Source organism: Emydura macquarii, unplaced genomic scaffold (assembly GCF_026122565.2).
Source record: "Emydura macquarii macquarii isolate MOO-44397 ecotype Brisbane River unplaced genomic scaffold, CSIRO-AGI_Emac_v2 contig_968, whole genome shotgun sequence".
Taxonomy (NCBI): Eukaryota; Metazoa; Chordata; order Testudines; family Chelidae; genus Emydura; species Emydura macquarii.
Genome location: NW_027131105.1, coordinates 14,241,537 through 14,264,485, shown reverse-complemented (window position 1 = coordinate 14,264,485; position 22,949 = coordinate 14,241,537). Strand labels below are relative to the sequence as shown.

Here is a 22,949-nt window from a genome sequence, read left to right as displayed (position 1 = left end):
GGAACACTAGCCATCCACTGCAAGCTGTAATCTTCATTTCCATCATAACCCAGAGCCCTCCCATCCTGAGTCTAGTTTAAAGTATGTCCTGGGCACTTTTCTGCCACCATCGGGAGGAGCTCTCAGAGCACTACAAGATCTTTGATGAAGGGCACTAGTGCAGACAAAGCTTCTGTATCAAATGAACTGAAGTCACCTGTATACAGTGGTCAGTGAGATGCCAATGTCTAGACCTCACTATCTAGAAACGAAGCTCAGTTTAAAAACATCATGAAGTGGTCTTCCCTCTTTCCCACCTTTCTCCAAGCTGACTCAATGGAATGTACAGGGGAGCTTGCGGCAGAGGGGCATTCGGTATAAAATGTAGATTAAAAAAAGTCTATTTTGTTGTTAATCTTGTAATAGCCTTTCATGAAACATAGCCAGCAACCTGTGACTGAGGTAATGGCCACATCTCGGGGTTCAGAGGGCACCAGAAACCAGTGGGGCTAACCACCATGGCCAGATTTAACCCTGGGGTAAGCTGGAGAACTCACTGAAGCTGTAAGAGCTTACAGCAAGGCTCCATTTGGTCCAGTGTTTTCAGAACCCTTTAATTCATGGATTAGAAAGACAGAAGGCACTGCTGTGATTATCTCGTTTGACCTCCTGTAGAACACAGACAATTCCTGTTTGCAGTAGAGCATATTCTCTGGAAAAACAGCCAATCTTGGTTTAAAAATGTCCAGTGATGGAGAATCCACCACAAATGCCTATGTCTAACTTCAGAGCTCACAGGCACCCGGACAGAAGCCTCTCCCCTCCATCCCCCATCCCAGCACAGAGAGAGATTTCCTGCCACCCTGCCATCGTCTGTAGCAAATCAATTTAATATGCGTTTCAACACCCTGTCAGCAGCTCTTTCCTACAGATTTCCACAAAATCAAGGAAACTTTCTAGCAAGGTTCACCATACGCAAGAGTCTCTGGAAACTAAAACTGCCCAGATATTTGGTTTATAAAGAAAACACACAACAAAAAACCCCACAACTCCAAGTTAATAGGATCTTTCACTGCCCTCTGCTGTTACCAGTCATTCAGCTTCCAATTTACTTTTTAATAATGTCAGGCTGGGGCTCAGGACTGGCAGCTTCCCAGCCTCTCTCTCAGGCGAATTGGAGCTACAGCTTGTGAATATGCTGAAGTTTAATGCAATCTGTCTTCTTTGGTAATCACATTCCGTCTGCACTGGGCACAATAAAGATGTATTGGTAAATGCATTTGCTAAAGATATACTCTGCTGAAAAGGCTACAAGCTTGATTTACAGGAGGCATGAAGGAAGCATTGCCTAACGGAGATTGGCAAGAGATGTGCTGTGCTCTGCACACAGCAACAGGAGGCAGAGATTGTGCTCTAAAGCAAAGCAGGGCCTGTGCTGCTGCTGCAGAGGAAGAAAAAGAAACCACACGTTTTGGGAGCTGGGGACTTTAAAGATATCAGAGAAAAGCCCTTTCCCTGGCAGCTTTAACCTTGCTGATTTGCAGACATACAAAGACCTTCTTTGTAAACAGGAAGAAAAAAATTCCACTAGGACTTGCAACAACATTTGGTCTAATATATCCTGACAATTTTCCCATCTCCTTCTGTCGGGGCTTCTTCTGGGAGCCGGCTAGCAGCTTGTTTCATGTTATACTTAAATCAGGCATAAAGCTTCCCCTCACAATGCAAATGCAAAGGAGAAAGGTTTTCTTCACAACAACCCCAGCCTCTCCCTTTCACACAGGTGACCCCATGAGAAGTATTTCAGTCTCTCATTCCCTACAAAGCTCTGCTTTTGCCCTGAAGTCCACTCAACCATAAATCTTGACACCCTTCAAGAAATCGCTCAGTCAGATGATGGCCTTGTACCTGGAAGGATACTTTCCCCTTTCCTCACATACTAGAAATCCCACATGGCATCTTATTTCATACCCACCACCATCTCAAAGACCATTTTTGCCAGTTGAAAGGTCTGGAAAGCGTGATTTTTCCAGTGGAAGTGGTCAGTGAATTGTGCATCTTTTCCACTCCCTTACTTTTGTTCATATACTAATCGCCTAATTCTTCCAAGGTGCTGAGCAGCCACAATTGATGGATGTTAACGGAAGCTGCATGCACTCTGCACCTCTGAAAATCAGATCATAAGGGATGCAGGTTTTTTGTGCTGCGCCAGCAATTTTGGGAAATCCATAATGAAGGATAATCTTATGTCATGGAGGTAATGGATTCCGTGACTTTTGGAGACCTCTGTGACGTTTTATGCTTCAGCCCTGCAGCAGGAGCCCGTGGAGCTCCCAGCCGCCATGATGGCGAGCGCTGCCCCCATCCTCCACAGTGGGGCTGGGGCTCTCATCCCTCTCACTCAGGCTTCAGTCCTCCCCGCAGCAGCCCTATTTTGTCACAGTTATTTTTAGTAAAAGCCAGGGACAGGTCATGGGTTTCTATCAATTTGTGTTTTTTGCCCGCGACCTGTCCCTGACTTTTACTAAAAATGAAAGTGACAAAATCTTAACCTTATCTATAATCTCTCAGAGGAAACTCCTTGGTTTAATTTGCCAATTAGAGAAATTAACTGCAAGCAACATCAATAGGAGGCAAACCTTCCAATTTTGGGGTGCAATAATGGGAGATAGAGAGCACTTAGAGGATCCACAGGAAAAGCTGAGACGTGGGACTCATGAGAAGCTTAGCAGAAACTCAGCAGTGGTTGGCACTACTGTCTCAAAGCACTAACTCAGAGCATCAGCACCCACTGCAATTGGGGGGAGGGTTCAGCAGCCTATGGGGAAGCCAGGGAAGAGATTGAGGCCTGTCAGCAATCTGAGAGAAATTGCCCCATAAGGAAAACACCATGCAGAGAGGACCACAAAGCCAGCAGGATGCGGCAGGGAAGGAACTGTTACCTTCTGAGCTGCACTAACACAGCGCTGGTACTCCTTGGCCAGCTCTGAGCACTTGAGCACTTCATGCTTGTTTTCTTGGTAGCACTTCAGAATCTCTGATTGCAGCCCTGCGCACAGAGGCTCAGTGTTCCTCCGCCTGTGGAGAAAATGACAACAGGAGGATCTGTGACACAGGTAATATTCACCTACACTTTAACTTTACCAGTTCCCATACACATACCAGCCTCTGCACTGGATCCACCAGAAAAGTCCTCAGAAAATAAGTTATCCAGTAGGAATAGCAATCACCAAAGAAGCCATTCCCTTCACAGTGCCTTTCAGTTGAGGAGTTCAAAGCACTTAGCAAATACAAGCCTCATAATCTGCCATGAGGTTAGGAAGGGTTATCCCCATTCAACAAGTGGGGAAACAGACACAAAGATTAAATGATTTGCCCAAATTACACAAGAAATCTTTGGCAGAGCTGGAAGTAAATCCCTGGAATCCGGGCTGAACCGGACTCTCCAAAACAACAAGAGGTCCACCCTACGAGTCTGAGGAGCAACCATGACTTGTTGAATAAACCACCTCACATTCTCCAGTTTAAGTCACAGCTATTTAAGCACTTCAAAAAACAGCAGGCTTGGGGGTCACCAGGACCGTGCTGCTGGCTAGCAAAGTGCCACCATCCACACAGAGAGGTAAGCACAAACTAAAGAATTTGCATTACACTTTAGAACTTTGTGCAAGTGTGTGCACTTGTTAAGGAGGGAGTTCACACAAGAAGACAGACATTCTCAGATGTAACCTACTACACCACAAATCCCCATTTTTCCTGTACTGTGACATTTGTAGGTCTGTGTCTGAACACTGAGCCCAGCTCTTCTTTCCACAGCACTTGATGCTACAGGCGAGTTGTAATCCTGTGCTATGACATCACATTCATTTCCAGAGCAACAAAAAATGTGTCATCAATGCATCCTTATGGACTTCCCTGCATGATCAGGAAGGTGCTGAGAGGAAGCATCTGGATGCTGCACCTGCTGCATATTCAAGCTATGATTTGAGTCACATTTCTTTCTATTGGGCAAACAAACTAAAAATCCTGTGCTTCTTGGATCCTTTGTAGTGAAGATGGGGGTGAAGGGAGCTCAGATGAACCTCCAGTCCACACATTTTTTAGGTTGTGGGTGCATGCAGGAGGGCACAATGAGGGTAAAATATTCTGTTATCTCAAAGTCAAGGTCTGGGTACTTCTAAGAGAAAATTGTACTGGGACACTGCCCAAGAAGTGCACCTTTAGCCTTGATCATACCACCAAGTCTCAAGGGCAAAACTCTAGCATTATCAGAAACATGCCTCACATACCAACAACAGCATGAAAAGTAACAGCAATGTCACGGTGCTTGAATCAGACACAGTCAGACTAATTTAGACACTCCTCCCCATCCACCTAAAAAATGGTATGGTCTTTAAAAGAAAGGTAATTTCGATGTAGGGTCCCTTGACACTGGACTGTGCTCGTTATTTTGTGTCATATTAAACAAGAACATCTTTTAAAAGCCTTCCAAAAGCTTGAAATGGAAAAGAACTTGCAGGGAGCTTCAGAAACCCATAAGGCTGGCATTTTGCTCTGTCACTGCAATTTTAATATCATTCTAATCAACTCTGAGACCTTTGAAACAATACCAAGCAGTGCTAGGTCAGGAAATACCATCAAAACCCTCAATTCATTGGGAAAGTTAAGACTTTTTAAATTAGGTTTTTAATTCAGCATGTTAAAAAAACCCTAAAGTGTACTTTGTAACTTCATCCAACAGGATGGAAGGGGGAAAAAAAGATACAATATGTTATGAGATCATTCATCTATATTCACCTGAATTTAACAGTGCAATATTAGCTTCTCAGATGGACAGATACATTTTAGAGTATTTGAGTTTCACTTTGCCAGTCTCAGAATGAAGGGCCATTAAGCCCTTATTTGCTGGTTCCTCACCTGTACTTGCTATGGTGTCTGTCATAGCACTGACTAAGATCAAAGAAAAGTTAGGATACACTTGAGGGTTCATGGCACCTCTTGCCCAGACTGCCGCACTGCACAGAGTTAAAAACAAAAAAAAAGTTATAGAAAGAAGCTGGAGAGGTGCCTGCCACTGCCTCTCCCCTGCAAGAGGTGAGAGATCAACCAGTGTAAAATGACAGAGGTTGCTTGGGAAACAGCTGGATCATCAGTGTCTCTATCTGCCACTGCTTCACAGAACATCCTGAAGAGCAGAGAGTTTACACAGCAACTGAATTTCCATTAGCCAGAGTCATCACAAAACTTATTCCTGCTTCAATAAATTAATATTTTTTTCAAAATGAAAACCAAGACCTCACCTACACACAGGTTGCACCAATTTAACGAAATAGGTTTAGATTGATAAACTAGATAATAAAACGTAAAATCAGTTAAATCAATTATCGATTTAAGACACTCTTAAATCGATTTAAGAGTGTCTGCACAAATGAATTGTGCTGATTTAACCAAGTCTGTTACTAAACTTATTTAGGTAAATCAGTACAACTTGTATTTAGACATGACCTCTTTTTTTTTTTTTTTAAATGAAAGCAGAGTTCCATAGTTGTAAAGAAAACCTTAAAAATTTGAAGGAGTGCAACTAATGCAGTAATGTCTGCCTGAGTTTGTAGATAGACTGAAACAATAGTTCTGAATGGGTGAACGGTCCCATTTATGACATGCCCAATAATAATTTAGATACCAGGTCTGTTAACTATCTCACTGCTGATCAAAACATGTCAGGGAAAGAGCAGGAAGATCACAGATCTGCATGATCTACTGCAAGTGAAAGCTCATTTTGAAGTCATTAAGCAGGTGGCTTCTGGGAGGTTTCACCATTTCTCCCCCAGCCTTCAATCTGACCTGTGGAGCTAAGAAACTAAAGGGGAAGAGTTAGCACGGGGTCATGCGAACCCCACCAAAGGGGAGGCTATCTTGGAGAGCCCAGTGGGGCACCCCACCAGCCTGGCCCCACCATGCTCACTCAGAGAAGGAGGTGCCTGCACTGCTCTGGTGGTGAACGTAAGGCTAAGCAGTTTCTTCCCTAATTCCAATAGCTGCTACTCCTCCCTTTGTTACAGCTAGTGCAGCCTCAGGCAGACATCACTGCGTTGCTTCCTCTTGGATCACATTTTTAATGTTTGTTTTTAAACCAGAGAACTTCGATTGTGACATCACTGCATGACTGAGAGGGATGGCCCCAAGCAACTATTATGCCTATGCCTTCATCTGGCCCCACTCATGGGCATTTCTGAACCCCACTGAGAGGGAGCCAAGCCTGAGGAACCTAGTGGAATGTCCTGCAGAATGTTATACTTTGAACACCTCCATAATCTACAGAAAATGATATCCCATTCTGGCCTCTGAACTAGGCAGAGCTTGGTTTGTGGGTGGATCTTGGAAAAGTACCTTGCCCCCTCCACCCCCCCTCCAGTTTGAGCCTACTGGCTGTAGCTGACTTCTCTGAGAAAGTCGGTATTCGAGCCTTCCCGCTGGGTTGCTGTTGGTAAGATAAAAATGGAGATGAGGGGACCTGGTGCAGTGACATATCTGGGGCTTTCCTTGGAAAAGTTCAAGGCTCATTCTATTTTTAAAAAGGAAAAGGAAATGTATTCCTTTTTTAAAAAAAAGAATATACTGGCTCCAGAGAAGGCTAGGCTCATAGACCTTGTTTAACATATTGAGTTATAATTCCCACCAGTGTTACTGAAACTGATAGATGGGACTCCTTCACAGGGGCTGGAAGAAAGGACAGAAAGAAGGGTTGCAAGGTTAGGGGCTTGAGCAATGCCCCAGGAAGAAAAGTGAAGGACAGCAATATGAGAGGCTAAGTCAATAATTTATCCCCCGTCTGTGTATCTGGCAAGGTATAAGTCAACAGGTGGAAAGAGGAACAGCTGAGACTAGAAATAAAAACTCATTAGTTATGCCTCTCTCATCAAACTGGGAGAAAACAAACCTTTGCTTCTCTGCTGTCCAATGGGAAGGAAGGCTGTGTACACATGAAATCCAGGATTTCAGATCCTCCTCTCCCCCTCCCACTGAGTAAGCTAAATCAGGTCTTTGTCTGGAAAAGAAGGGAGAGGTTTTCTTCAATGAAACAAAGGGTATCTTTCTCTCTGCCATCCCTTGAGGTAAGCATGGAGGCCAGAGAGATCTTGCTGCATTTCGACACTCTTAGAGTTACCAATTCCTATCTCTTTCCTTGTATTTCCTTGATTTAATAAATGAAATCTCATCAACTTATCCTTCTTCTATTATCACTGCTGACATCAATCTGATAATATTGGCTTGGCGTGGAATCATGCTATTATATCTCCTCCTGATATTTAATTTAAGAGAAACGTCTGCAGTGGGGTGAATATGTGAAGCAAGCTTTTTATTACTGGCAGCAGTAAGGACGCTGGGAGTGAATTAGACATTCATCTTAGTCAGGACCAATCTAGTGGCTCAGAAGAAGTTTCCTCCTTAACCCTCTCTTGGCTGTTCAGCAGCAGCAGGTAACTGCTGCTCCAGCCAACAGCTGCATTCATCTGTCTTGGCAAATTCATTTCTGTGTGAATATAAAGCCAATGATGAAGTGCAGAATGTCTGGGAGGTTAAAGCAAGGTTCCTAAAGAATTTCCACCATAAATTCTGGGCTAGTAAAAAGAGCTGGTCAGAATGTTTGTCAATTAATCAAAAAGTAAGGCTTCCCTTTCCCCCACACACATACTGAGAAAGTCAGCTATTACAGGGATAGATTATGGCAAGATCCTTGGGATCCAGGCCCCACAGGCAGAGGTGGCCAGAGGGAGGAACAAGGCAGAGTAATAGGCCATGGAGAAGTACCCAGCTAATTGCTGGTGGTAGGTCGCCACCTTTACAAGGAAGATCATGGACTCAGGACTGGGAAGTGGAGGGGTGGAGAGCCTTGGGCATCTGGGAGGAAGACATTCAGGGCTTGTCTTCACTACTGTGCTACATTGGCGCCGCAGTGCCAATTTAGTGGATCTGGTGCAGACACACTAAACTCAGGGAAAAGTGCTCTCCCGTCGATGTCTGTAATCCACCTAAACAAGAAGCAGAAGCTATGTCAACGGGAGAGCGTCTCCTGTTGACATAGTATGGTGTGGACACCGCAGCAAGTTGATCTAAAGTAAGTGGACCTAAGTTAGGTAACTTACGTAATGTAACTAGCATAACTTAGATCAACTTAGCAGCATAGTGAAGACAAGCCCTCAGTGTCAGCACAGTGACAGAAGGCTAGACAAGAAGAAGAGAGTCTATTACGGGGTAACTGAAGGGTGGTTGTTGCACAAAACTTTGGTAGAGGTAAGTGCCATTTAACCTTAAAGTTACTCCTGGGGTTAGTTGCACTGAGAAAACAGGGCTGTAAATGCTGCCAACTACAGAGGATGACAGGAGGATATTCTGTTCTAAATATTAATGGAAAACATGCTCATTACTCCTAGTCAGTCAGGGAAGGGAGACCAGTCCACATAAACTCCTGCCTTTCCACCACATGTGCATCCCCACATCATAAAGTTCATGTGCTTTCAGAGGCAGGATTTTGACCCTTCTGGGACAGAGTTCCCAACTCTGGAAGTCAGTTGCTTAAATAAAAACACCCTGGTGTACCTTACAATTGTGGCTCTGATGTATCCCACAACCCTGCCCAACCACCTGGAAAAAATCTCTAACCCCAAACAGTATTTGCTGCTATTTTGTCCTACAACTATAAATACACCAGCGAGGTGAAGACCAAGCCCTACTGTTTTAGGACATAGCAGCTCCGTAGGCCGGTGGAGGAGAGCAATTTCCTATTGGTTACCATACACCAGACAAACTAGTTGATTGTTACAGAGGTCCCAGATGTAGTAAAAAAATGCCATAGCAGGTTACTCTTTTACACTCTGGGGAGCTGAACTGTATACTGCAATTACAAAGGAGTTTGCGGAGAAGAAGCGGTGAGAATCTAAACCTAGATATTTTCATGCATCTACTCAGGAAAAGCCTGGGCCTGAGATAGCAGGTGGTGTGGCACGTCAGGAACAAGGTGCACTGACAGAGCTGTATGAGGATCCTAGGCATAGATAGCTCGGGGTGTTGCAGGTCAGGACTGACATAGCCTATGTTACCAGTGTATCTCTACACTGTGAGCTGGGGTTCTGACTCCCACCTTGTGTAGATATACTCGCGCTACCTCTCAGCAAGCTAGTGCTCTAAAAATAGTAGCATAACTGCGGTAGCACAGCAGTGGCAAGCAGTGGCAGAGGCTAGCTGTGCTGAGTACGAAGCTGCCTGAACACTGTGGACCCATGGCCGGCACAGCTCATCCATGCCACACTCACTGCTGGCTGTGCTATCCTGGCTACACTACAGTACTATTTTTAGGGTGCTACCCTGATGGGAGCAAGTGTCAGTATGTCTACATGAGCTGGGAATCACACAGTGGGATGTTTTTACATCACAGGGCATGTTGTGGGTAATTTTAGAGTGAGCATGTTGGTGCTATGATCAGATACTGTATGTTGCAGTATGATATTGCACATACACAAAAACATATAAGTGGCCAGCTGACCTGTAAAACTGCATTCTCCTTTTGGTGGTATTGGACTGTCACTGACAGCTTCTCTTTAACATGTCAGGAAAATAACTCTGGAGGAATACACCAAACAGGCATTATTGCATCCTTGACATTTATAGCCAAAAATTAAACACAACTGAAGCATTTCAGTCATTAATAACAAACTCATCACCATAGAGAAAATAACTGTGGAAACTATCTGGGAAGCTATCAGCTGGTGATCAGATGAGGACTAGAGGATGCTGCAATATCACAAACCCAGCACTATGATCTCACTACTTTCTTTGAATTCCCTGCCCCAGCAGGTCAGTTCAATAACATAGCTAGAATTAAAAAGGGGATAGTCATGTGGTGACTGCTTTGACAGGAGTATTGAGTGAATGATCTAATAGGTTTCTTCCATGATTCAATAATATTCTATTATACATACTAAGATGAGGTACCCAGACTGCATGCTTCAGAAGCATAACCTATATGGTCAGGAAGAAAGTATTCCTGCCCTTCCTAAGAACGCTGTTCAACTGGCCTGGTTTCACCTTCCTCCAAAGCATCAGGGTTGGACACTACTGTGGATTGATTACTAAATAGGGCAGAACTAAAGCCCATTCCGCTCTGACAAATACTATGTTATGTCAAGTAAGAGGACAAGGTGGACTGAAGTGGAGAGATAACCACCCCTAGGACTTCTCAGAAGAACAGAGCTATTAACCTCAGTGTTCTGGATAAATTCCAGCTTAGATAACTAAATTCTGCCACCCTGAATTCCCTCTGCTGTTTCCATTGGATACAGTATGTTGCTTTACCTCTTGTCAGCATAAAACAGTTGTGCAACACTGCTATTGAACAGCTGCTGCATTTTACCCCAGAGATAGCTGCATTTCAGTGGTGAGTGAAGCAATTGCTGTATTACAGTGGCACAGGAGTGCCACTATTGTTAAGGGTGTATTGTGCTGCCTGTTTAAAGGTAGACCTTTCTAAGTTCTCTAAAATCAACATGCTTAGTTGGTTTCCTTGAAATTTAGGGTGCAGAATAGGGTTAATGACCAAAATTTGGAGTTATTTGCACCAGGAGTTCCAGAGATATAAGCCCCACAAAATAGCCATTTTTTTAAAAAAAATTGTAGGTGAGGGGTGTTTTTGTTTGATTGTTTGTTTGTTTCTGCACAGAGCTACAGATCAAACTATTGATGTGATATGGGTCAAAAAGGTCTCAATCTCTCAAGTTTTACCCAAGTTAGTGTATGATACTCACCAAATGTTTGGGGAATCCAACTTAAAGAAATGTACATTTTTTACATTGCACATGCACCAACACAGAAAAACAGTCAGAGGGGTTTCCATGCCCACCATTTTATATGCTTTAAACTCAAATCTTATAAGTGCTCTAAAATCTGTTGTTTGCACTGTTGTTGAAGCCATGTTGGTCCTAGGACATTAGAGAGACAAGACGGGCAAGGTAGTATCTTTTATTGGTGAGAGAGACAAGCTCTGTGTAGCTTGAAAGCTGTGTTTCTGTCACCAACAGAAGCTGGTCCAATAAAAGATATTTTCTCACCCCTTGTCTCTGTAAAATCTGAACAGTTACTCAAAGTGCTTTGAAATTTGACGTACCTCATAGGGGCATGGGATACTGTTAGTGATCCAAATTCAGGGTCATTTGACTAACAGGTTCCTGAGTTACAGGCCTCCACAAATACAGAATTCCTTCTGCTACCTTGTATGTCTGTTTTGCTAGACAAAGTCAAAGTAATTTCAGTAACATCGATATACTCTCTACAATTATGAACACTGAGGTTATCTGTTGAGCACTGGTAAACTCAACAAAACAGAGGATGACATGGCTCCATCCCATTGAGCCTGCAAATTAGGTAACTATTCATCTCTGCTGGCATTTTGCATGGCAGATGGCACATTGTGTAGTGTAATAGAAGAGATTTTTTTCGCAGGCAATTCAAATATATATTTGGACATAAATTCTTTACTAGCGATGAACGTAGGATATTGACTTTGGAGGAACTCTGCCAGTTTTGAAGCGGAAAAGAAAATTACAGCCTGTTCTTTTCCTTGCCAGGAGATATTGAAGTTAACAGAACTGGATCTCATGCCTGCAAACACCACACACCATTTCATCCAAAGATGCCAAGCTACTAAGGTTGACAAGCAAAGATGAAGCGTCTAAAGTTAGCAGCAAAATGGCCTTTGGAAGCCAAACAGGAATGAGTCAGAACCTTGTTGCTGGAAGGAGTTCTCTGAATCAGAAAAGGAAGATGGCTGAGCTCCCACAAGGCAGAAAAGCAATATAGCAAGCAGTAACTGCATCTGAAACAAAAAACTTAGCCCTAAAGGTGACCCAAACAGGGATTTAAAAAAAAAAGATAAACAACATTTAAGAACAGTTAAGACCTCAGCTCAGGAATGGAATATGTGCAGCTCACTAAATGAATGAATTACTTTTTCTAAGAATACAAATGTTGTGATGGTCAGTGCTACAGCGTTTAGGGAGTAACTGGGTAACTGCCTATGGAGAAAATGTTAAACCTATACAGATTTGAAAACTACAGAACTAATCCTTTTGCTTTTAAAATGTTTTAAAATCAGCTTATTTATTGTACCTGCAAGACATGAGGTCTGCAAGAGAGGAGTCTGATGTTCTCACAATGCTAGAGAGATGCTTTCCTTGCAGTGATACCCCCTCCATCATACTTTTAGATAGCACCTTTCTTCCAGAAGGGCTGCAAAGCATTCTACCAGTTTCCTGCGGTATATACTTCACCCACCACTAAAATGCAGGCATTTCTGGGGCGGACATGACAACTAACAGCTGCACTACATACATTATATACACTACCCTACTGTATCCTACTGAAGCTGCAGGGGAAATTTACAGAGACAGAATTAAATTATCCAAATTAGAATTCAGGTGGGACATTGGAGCTAAACACCTCAGGGTAAAGACCCTATGGCATGTTCTGCAATCAAAGTTTCAATATTACATCTCATGACTAAGATGATGCCTTCAGCACCACAGCACAGCACACTTACACCACGCTGTGCAATTTATTCACTACTCACTCCACCACCATTCACCCACCCTTTTAAGCAATGGAAATGTTGCTGTTGCAAGAGAAACACAAAGCCTTGAACTCCAGTCTTGGCAAGCAACACAATCTCAACAAAGTCTTTAAAGAACACAAGAAATTCCAGTAGTAAACAGCTTGGTCAACATGGCTTTCAATTCTTAGGAAACCATATGTTTTCAAACTGGCACCAAAAAAACTCTCATGCAAGTTAACATGACCAGCACCAACTTCAAGGTGATTGCCTTCCTGGTATATTTGTATTTCAAACTTGTGCTGTGTTTCCAGGGGATACCCCAGAGAGGATGGCAGCAGCACTAAGCCTGCTTAATGGCACATCACAGGAACTCCAATGTACAATGAATCCTCACTACCCCTCAAATTCCTGCAACATCACTTACCCTTGTTTCCTATCACCCCATGAGGAGAATTTAACATTCAATAATAAATAGAAGCATCTCACATACAGAGCATATAATTCTGAAACATGAATACAATTACCGTTCAAAACAACAACACTGCCCTTGAAAGCAGTTGTTAGTGAATTAATGACCAGATTATTAGGAGTGTTGCCTCAGCTTTGCCTTGGGGTGCTAATTAGCACACAAGTCATTAATGCACTGGTTACAGCTATGAGCACCCACATGGCCCCACAGTATGGCAACATTTTTATGGCTGACCTAGAACACTGCTTCCTCAAAACTCGTCCCCAAGCACCTCTCCTTTACCTACACTACATTGATGATATTTTCATCATCTGGACCTACAGGAAAGAGCCCCTCGAAGAATTCCTCCAGGATTTCAGTAATTTCCACCCCACCAACCTCAGCCTGGACCAGTCCACACAATAAATCCACCTCCTGGACACTACAATGCAAATAAAGGATGGTCACATTAATACCACCCTATACCAAAAACCCACGGACCGCAAATACATATCTTCATGCCTCCAGCTTCCACTCTGGACACATTTGACGATCCATTGTCTACAAATACAACTGGATTTGCTCCAATCCCTCAGACAGAGACAAACACTTACAGGACCGCCATAAAACATTCTTAAAACTACAATACCCACCTGGAGAGGTGAAGAAACAAATTGACAGAGCCAGACGGGTACCCAGAAGTCACCTACTACGGGACAGACCCAACAAAGAAAACAGAACACCACTGGCCATCACCTACAGCCTCCAGCTAAAATCTCTCCAACACATCATTAAGGATCTACAACCTATCCTAGCAGATGATCCCTCATTTGCTCAAGCCATGGGAGACAGACCTATCCTTGCTTACAGACAGTCCCCCAACCTGAAGCAAATACTCACCAGCAACCGTACACCATACAACAAGAACACTAACCCAGGAACCTAAACCTGCAACAAACCCCGTTGCCAGCTCTGCCCGCACATGGACTCTAGTGACACCATCACAGGTCCTAACCACATCAGCCACACCATAAGGAGCTCATTCACCTGCACATCTATTAATGTAATATATGCCATCATGTGCCAGCAATGCCCCCTCTACCCTAAACATTGGCCAAACCGGACTGTCACTAAGTAAAAGAATAAATGGACACAAATCAGACATAAAAAAATGATAACATCCATAAGCCAGTCAGAGAGCACTTCAATCTCCCAGGACACTCTGCAGCTGACTTGAAAGTTGCCATACTTCTACAAAAACACTTCAAAAACAGACTTCAACGAGACACTGCAGAGCTGGAACTCATGCAAACTTGACACAATCAAACTGGGTCTGAATAGGGACTTGGAATGGTTCTCTCATTACAAGAAGTAATTGTCATTGTTCACACATTCTCACCTTCTAATCAATGGTTGTGAATAGGCCTCATCTCCTCTAACTGAATGGACATTGCTAACACCTACCCTCCCCATTGTTGTTCCTTACCCTTAGATGTATATATATACCCCCTATCTGATTTCTATTTCTTGCATCTGAGGAAGTGGGTTGCAGCCCACGAAAGCTTATGCCTGCAGAAATTAAATTTGTTAGTCTTTACAGTGCTACAGGACTCTCACTGTTTACAAGTGGTTTCTGAGGCATTATTGTTTCTGACATCCTTAATTCATCACTTTCTTGAAAAGCTCCAGATGACCTGAGCTTCCTATCAACCCCTTGCTGTCACTGACACCAACACCATACACAAAGGCAGCTGCAGACATCCAGTACTGGCCAATCTGAGGTCACTAATCAATACGCAGGACTCCTTCCCTGGGAGAGGGAGAAGGGCTAAAGAGTCACTACTCTGCAGCCAAATAGGAAAATTATATCCAGGTGAGTCTCTGAAACACTCTGAAACCTGAAAAGTTCTTGCTTCATTCATGTTGCTTTCCCACTGTGCAATCCCCACCAACTTCTCAGTGCTCTGGTTCCATTTTCACTTTTATTCTTTATGATGAAGTCTCTGCCTTGCAGTAAACTTGAGCTGCCTGCCAGATGTATTTAATATGTTTTACACTACAAAACCATGGTTTTGTTTTAAGGGGATACATATTATTGCTGCTGAAAGTGATCAGAATCAGCTCTGTCAATGCACCTTAGTCTATTCATCTATCGATCGTAAGGTTTTATGTTGCCACCCAACACCATAGTATGAGTGCCTTCCACGTGAAATCAATAGCAATAGTAAAATCACTAGTGAACTTCAGGGAATCTGTCATTTCTTCCCTGGTAGTCCAGTCCCAACACACACCCTCCATAGCTTTACCATTGCACCTTGATTTTGATATACAGAAACTCCTGCACCTGTGAGGAGAGACTGCCATTTTTGCACTGGTGTTGCAACAGTGACAAATGTGTACAGTTTTTGTACACTTGTTTTCACTTCATCATCCCAATAACGCAAGTAAGAAAGAGGCAATACTGCAAACACAGTTAATTCAGTGAACTGGGCCACAGGAGGTGCTTTTGTTTAGACACAAGCACCTTGGCAATCCCTAAGAATTGCAAAAAGAAGCCATGACAATTTGGATAAAATGTGCAATTTGGTAACATTTCTTTGTGGCAGTTCCTGTTTAAGGCTTTAAGAACCACTCCCAGGAAGGGTAAAAGGAGCCAACTGGAAGATTTATGCAGTTCCTTCACAGCTAGGACAAACCACATTATAACACACCACACTGCCAGAACAGAAGGGACCACAAGAATGAAAACTTACAAATAGTCTGAGTGCAAGACCCTGAAATCAATGTATAGCTAGAAACAGTTTAACAATGGTCCTCCTGAAACAGTACTGAAAATGGGTAAATGCTAGTGTAAATGGGGCAAAACCACCTTCAATTCCATTTAACAAAGGATTATAGAAAGAAGTATTAAAACTCGCTCACACTTTCTGAAATGGAATTAAAGCCAGTACTGCCCATCTACTCTAGCACTTGCACCATTTTACATATCATTTTGGGGGAACGTATTCCTCAAGGCCAGTATCAGCAATACTTCAATTTCCCAGCACAGACCAGGTTTGGAGGCATAAAGGGTCAGTGCAGTGCAAGCCCGGCTGTGATGGAATCCCTTTATATGAAATGCATGTGGAACAGAATCACCGAAGGCACGGCTGGGAGTAACCAGCATGAATAGAGTTAGAAAGGCAGGGGAGCTAGACCCTTTTTCTGCAGGGTAACAGTCTTGCTCTTAACTCAACATGAAGTAAGGATGAGCCCCAAAGGGTAGCTGGTGTTCCAGCCCTGAAAGTTCCTGTCTTCCTACTGGTTGGGCCCCTAATTTCAACAATATATAAATCTATTAATTTAAAAAAATAGGAGAAATCCCACAGCCATTTTGCTTGAAGCCTATGACGTCCCTGCCTCTTCCCCTTGGGCTTCAGTATGTCCACATAATGTCCGCTTCAGAGTTCTCCTCCTGTGTGCAGTCCTCTCAGAGGAGAAATACATGGGGCTAGTTAAAAATTGTCCCATGTCAGACTACGATTTCATGAGCCAACAAAGTAGCACCATGCATGATCTTTTGAACGTCCTCAAACTCTAAAGAAAGCAGTAAAAAAGCTGGCATTTCCTTTGGGATTTGCTCATGGTTGCCGCTTTCAGTGAAGGCCTATCACTGCTCTACTCTTATGAAACTGAATAAGACCCTCATTTTCAGGGGTACTGAACTCAGAAAAAATTCTCTGTTCCAAGCTCAGTCTGTCCAGAAGCTTTTTACCCCATGGCCACGCCAAGTTTATGCAGTTCTCCTTTCTATTCAAAGCCCAGGAGGATACTTACCACTTATCAGTTTCTCTAACACAATCACCTTAAATACTCATGTCCATTAAGTTTAAAGACCCAAGAATCATTAAAGGAACTCTTAGATATGAGGTCCCGTGTGGAGTAAATCTTGATGGCAGACTTCTATTGGAAAGTTGCCTTGCTTTCAAAGCTGATCTCGATCAGTATGACAAGATAAGGGCATTCTTTAAATAATCATTGATAACTGTGCATGGCGTATTCAGTCCTCTCAGCGTAGCGTGCTAAGGAATAAGGCTCCTGGTAAGCAGCTTCAGAGAGAGTTCAACAGACCATAAGGCGATCTCAGAGGGAAATTATTCAGCTCCAGAACAATTTTATCTCTTAACAACTTCCTAATCCCCATACCCCACTTCTGCAGCTTTACCTTTTAAAGAATGCCATGTGCCCACACCCAACCATACCAATCTTTGCTTCCAAATTTAAAAAATAATAATAAAAATAAGATAAGGTCAAACTCAACAAAAGGAAATAAATGAAATAAAAAAACCCAGCACTCTGAGGATAAATCTTGAGTGCCTGTACTAAGCCATAACCTCCTCACGGATTTTTTCCCCCCCTTAACAGATTCAGGAGCTGTAATAACATTTAATCCGCAGAAGCTAATCTAAATGTAACACTCAAAAGAAGACAAAGACAACGCAAAAGAAAAAAATTTGGCCACTGCCTTTTGGGAGTCCTGCTTTATCCCAGGAGCGAGTGCATTAATAGAGCTTGGAATGAAATGCCATTTTATTCTCTGTAGTAGGGAGGAGATTAACAAATTGTCTTCTCTAAACCCAGTCTGAGTCATGGCTCTCTGAGCACTGAGAAAAGGATGTGGAGCAAAGTGAAGGGTGGGGAACACTGGTCTTTTATGTACATGTTGCTTCTTTTGTGGGTGGCTACTGATGTGCGGAATTTGCTGAACAGGGAAGGAGGGAGAAAAAGTTCTGGGTCCCCAGACTTTAATTCTACTGGTTAACAAAGGGCAAAATAATAACGCAGCAATTATAATAAAATCAAACAGACAATGTGTTCATAGCAGTGCTCCAAGTCACCATACCATACAAGCAACAAGGGCACGTTACTGAAGGTGCTGAAAGAACTGCCCATTTTCCAAACTCTGTTCAGTGGTTTCCTGTTACTATGAGGTTCTTCTTGGGAGAAAGATGCAGGCTGGACAGAACCCAGGACAGGAGAGTGAGCAGTAAGCAGGGAGGATAGCTGTGCAGCTTCTTGAGATACTTCACAGGAAGGTGAAGGCTAGGTTCAAGTGAAGTGGTTAGGAACAAACACTGCCACACAAGATCAGACCACTAATTCATCATGCATAGTAGCCTGCCTCCAGCAGCAGCCAATACCTGATGCTTTTCTCACAGACTCACTACGTGCCCACCTGTAAGATGGGGATAATAAGGCTTACCCACCTGCCTCACGGGCACATTGTAAATACTCATTAGTTAAGATCTGTACAGCACTCTGAACACGTGAAGGGCCATATAAATATTAAACAGAGAAAAAAATAGTAGTGTGCTTGGCCCACTTTCACAAAGCTGCAACTGTTTAAAAGGGCTAGAGAGTGAAGGAAAGGGATACTCAGACGCCTATAAATGCCACAGAAGCCATCTCCATGATTTGTGCTTCTCTGACCTTTGCTGCAATATGGTCTCTGTAAAGCAGAATTTACTCACTGTGGCGGAAGTCCCATTTTCATTTCCCCACATCTCCCCAGTACACTCAAATGTAAATTCAAATGTTGTACTTGATAAAAGGTGACAAAATGCAGGGCAGCTGGGTCTGATTAGGTGTGTACGCACACATGGCAGAGAAGGTAAGTCTAGTAATACACCATGATTGATGGGATTGGTGTATTATGAGAGGAGAAAGAGTTGTGGAATGGAGATAGAGCCTCCTTCCCATTTCCTCTTGTTATACAGGAGTAGTTATGGTCAAGTGCACTGTGCATGGGGATGGGAGTTGGCAGACCTGAGTTTCACCCCTAGCAGAATCTGTGTGACTGTTTGTGTCTCCATTTCTCCACCTGTATAACGGGGATAATCAGATTTATTCACCTTGGTAAACGACTTTCAGATTTACAGCATAACTGGTCTGCTACTTCTGGTCATTTGTTGCTCACTGAGAACATTGGGCCGTTTTTGATCTGGGTAAGGGGTGGCAAATTCTGCATTCTTCAGCACACAACAAACAGTGCCTGACAAAGAGACTTTTTAGCACAAATGTTTGGTCCTACCTAGTAAGTACAGGATACTTCCCCTCATTCCACCCAAGACTAGCTCTGTTCTAATTTTAGGACTGCAAGCTCTTTAGGCAGAATTGTGCATTCATATATGTCTGTACAGCAGACTGGGGCCTGTAGGCACTACTGCAACACACACACATCGCACGGTGAGCTGGTTGGTATGATTAACATGTGGTACCATCAACCCCTTAGATGGCATATTCCAACACAGAGCCCAGGATGTAGGGCAAAATCACTTGTGACTTTCTAAGAATCTCCATTCTAAAGAGGTAGATGATATGAGGTACTCTTTCACTCTCACATTTACCAGCCCTGCATAGCCTGTTCTTTCCCAATAATCAAGGCTTCCAGCACATGGTTCCCAAGCTATCTTTTCAAAGCAACAACAGGAACTTCAAACCAGATATCATATTGGGCCCAATGGAGAGATCTGGTCAAAGGAGAGTTGCCATCTAAGTGAACCCAATGAAAATATCTCTATTTATAGTGGCAGAAGTCTTCTTACTCTTTCAACAGAAAATATTACAAAAAAACACAAGTAGAAAAGAAGGACATCTCAGACTGGCTGTTCTTAGCAGCACAAAGAGATGGGGAAGGGACCTCTAAGACTCTAGAACATTCTTGCTAAATCTCAGGAAATCATTAACCTTTGTACTGATCTCAATTGTTTGCCATTTTGAGGAATGGCTGCATTACCAGATGGTAACATATGCTGCAGGTCTTCATTTTGCAAGGAACAGGAAGGTCAAATAAACCTCAAGGGAATCCAAGTGAAGGCTTCCCTAAAAATAGGTTCAACATAGTCCTGTATTTGTTGTTATAGGCATAACCTGGGGTCTTACTCTTTTCTAACAATTCATTATTTATGTTATATATTATATCCTTGTTACATATATTCTCACCCACTGCCTATACAATTCTGGAAGCACACACAGATAAAATGTCTTCCCTCTGCTCAAAGGGAGCTGTCAAGTCTTGATTACCACATCTACAATTTTCAGATTTTATTTTAATAATTTAAACTTTACTAAGGATAGTTCTCTGAAAATGTCTGAGCTGTATCAGTGCATTGATTTTTTTTTAAGTACACTGCACGTGAGCTTTTGCAGCAACCAAACTGTCCAAGTAACAGTGCAAAATTATAACAGGTTATGTGATTCTTTAGCAGCCAATCATAATAAAAAAAAGAATACAATATACTATGCTGTGTACCCCACTTACATACAACTGTATAATCTATTTAGCTAAATATCATGCAGTCTGGACCTGATCCAATTATACTGCATATGTTGCTACTCCAGTTTATTGCATATTAGCTGATTGTTTGTTATACCAAACTGAGGTACAAATGTTGCTCTTAACAGTATAATTGTTCTGGACTCATGAATAGTAAAGAATTCTTAAAAAAAAAAAGTATATTTTTTCTTAGCTGTTAGTAGACATAGAAAATGAGCTGGAAAATGCTACTGAAGCACAAAAATCCGATTTGTGTTTTCTAGATTCACCCTCATCTCCTTCTATTTTTCTTTTCTAAGAAATTCTACACTTTAACCCTAAACTTCCTCCCTTAAAGTTAGCACAAAGAGAGAGAGAGTTTACAACTGTTCAAGCCTCTAAATACTTAATATGAGGTAACATCACACTCCATTTATATGAATATCCAGGGTCTACCCAGAGAGAGAGAGTATTATAAACACAAATAAAACTGTTGCAAAGAACAGAAATGACTTCTTACTTTATCTGGTTCTCTGCACCAGTGGCTGCCTCGTGGAATTGCTCTGATGTCAGCTTGTAGATTTCAGCATTCTGAAACAAAGCAAATATTGCTCATCACTCAAGACTGTTTTCTTGTACCCTACCCTGTGATGCAATTGTCTTCTATAATAAACAACATTCAGTGCACACCCAGCAGGCACAACATTCTGCTGGAAAACAAGTTAATCTCAACCAATATAAAAACATGAATATGAAAGAACATATGCACTTTTCAATAGATCACATCAAGGCAACAAACTTGAGGCATACTGCTGAAGACACCTCCGTGCAGTATAGGGATGTGGGGAACGGTAGGCCTCTTGGCCAAATGCTCTGCTTGTATTACTTCACTCAAACTCTTTTCCAATGGGAGTTCCCAATGCTGATTGGGGTTTGTTTTGGTTTTTTTTTTTTTTAATTGCTGTGGGAAGCCTACAGGTTACTGATTTGTAAGTGTCAAAGCTAGCTGCTAATGCTGTTAGCCTAACAAGAGAATTAATTTTATATTTCAACCCCGCTGTCCATGTAACTTGCTTTTTAAGGAAAATTCCTTGAGCCATTTGTAGAGTAGCTACCATGTTTCCCCTTTAACAGTATAGTGAAGATCATCAGACTTTTGTCAGTCTGAAAAGACTTATACAATAATCAACCACTTTTAAAAAAAAAAAAGAAGAGATGAGATAAAAATGGTCTTGGGGGCAAGGACTGAAATTTATCTGGGGCCCATTTTTGCAGCATTCCTTACCTGTCTCCTGATTTTGTCATTTTATGTTAAACACAATTCTCTCCCTCCCCAACTTTTTCTCCTGTGATTGCACCTGTGGTCCTCCACATCAAGAAACTGCAGTTCAGTGGTTGGAAAAGGGAATAGAGCAAGTCAGCGTCTGTGTCTCTCAGTTTCCCTTCTGTAAAGTGGGGATAACACCTGCCTATTTCACAGAAGTCGTGACTTTTAGCTAATGGAAAGGTTTATGAAGTGCTTGGTTGAAAGGTACTGTATTTAAGCGCCATTTCTATATATATCTGCATTTATGTCACACACACAAGCCACAGGAAGGAATTTGTTTTCACAAATTTTGACCTCAGAGTAATTCTTAGAACTGACAAATCATGGATAAGTAATCAATCCACAATGAGTTTTGCCAGCAAGTAGTCATGAATGTCTTTGTTTGCTTATTTGTTACACAACAGTCAAACTTGTATGCTGCAAAATCCTTTTTACTTCATCCAATAGCAAAGAGTACAAATTTTAATGGAGCCTTTTTCTCTGCCCTGTAAACAGACCTGATGACTTCCAGCTCCCTGCTGTTTCTTAGTCACATATGAACCTACAAGACCTATGTGCCAATTAATTAAATTTGCCATTAAAAATTAAACAATGTGAAAAGGTAGGTATGAGCATTATTCTCCCTGAGTTTCATAAGTCTCACTGTTTCTCCAATTACTTCTCAAGCAATTTCCATATTTCATACCACCTGATTTCTCAAAGGAACTGAACTTGTGAGATCAAAACGAGAGAAAGAGAAAGGTAGAAAAATTAAGCATTTTTCAGGCGATAGAAAGTAATGGCATCAGCTACCATTAACCAGCAGCAATTTGCAGTGAAACAGCAGCAGGAGAGGAAAACAGGAACAAATATGTTGTATGTGATGCCCAGTACAAAGTTGGCATTTAACCCACTTAAAGAAGGGAAAAGCAGCCAACACATTTGTTTGCAAGTAGGCTTGGAGATTTAAAGCGGTTGTGCCTGGGCCTTTGCCTGTTTATGAGAGAGGCAGAGTTCAGCCCCATGATTTTATTGTGACAGAGGTAGTAGAAATACTGACGACGCCACTATTGCATCAAGTTCCTGCCCCAGCTCCTGGGCAACATCAGGTGCAACCCTCAAGCATGGACAGAAGTACTGCATGAAACCAGTAAAATATCAATCACTCCAGCTCTCAAGCTGGGTGGGAAGCAGGCATGTGAGAACCCAGATGGGGAGGGGCATCTCAACCTCAGTGATCAGGAGGGAGAGAAAGAAGACAATCCTGTCAGACCACATGCCAGGCAGCCTGGCAAGTCTGATGTGAGTGCCATGTGGG

At 42.5% G+C, this 22,949-nt stretch overlaps 1 protein-coding gene across 7 annotated transcripts in view; it reads right to left on the bottom strand.

Moving 5' to 3' along the window:
- Positions 1-22,949, bottom strand: part of CHCHD6 (coiled-coil-helix-coiled-coil-helix domain containing 6) — a 146,252-nt gene that overhangs the window by 46,159 nt on the left and 77,144 nt on the right. For 3 of the 7 annotated variants that reach the window (XM_067544288.1, XM_067544290.1, XM_067544289.1), the window contains 3 exons: positions 20,846-20,916; positions 6,920-7,027; positions 2,922-3,057 (listed from right to left, as the gene is read on the bottom strand). In XM_067544288.1, the coding sequence (XP_067400389.1) occupies positions 2,922-3,057; positions 6,920-7,027; positions 20,846-20,916 (315 nt within the window). The remainder of the gene's footprint in view (positions 1-2,921; positions 3,058-6,919; positions 7,028-20,845; positions 20,917-22,949) is intronic. The other 4 variants (XM_067544291.1, XM_067544294.1, XM_067544292.1 and 1 more) reach the window with 2 other exon arrangements.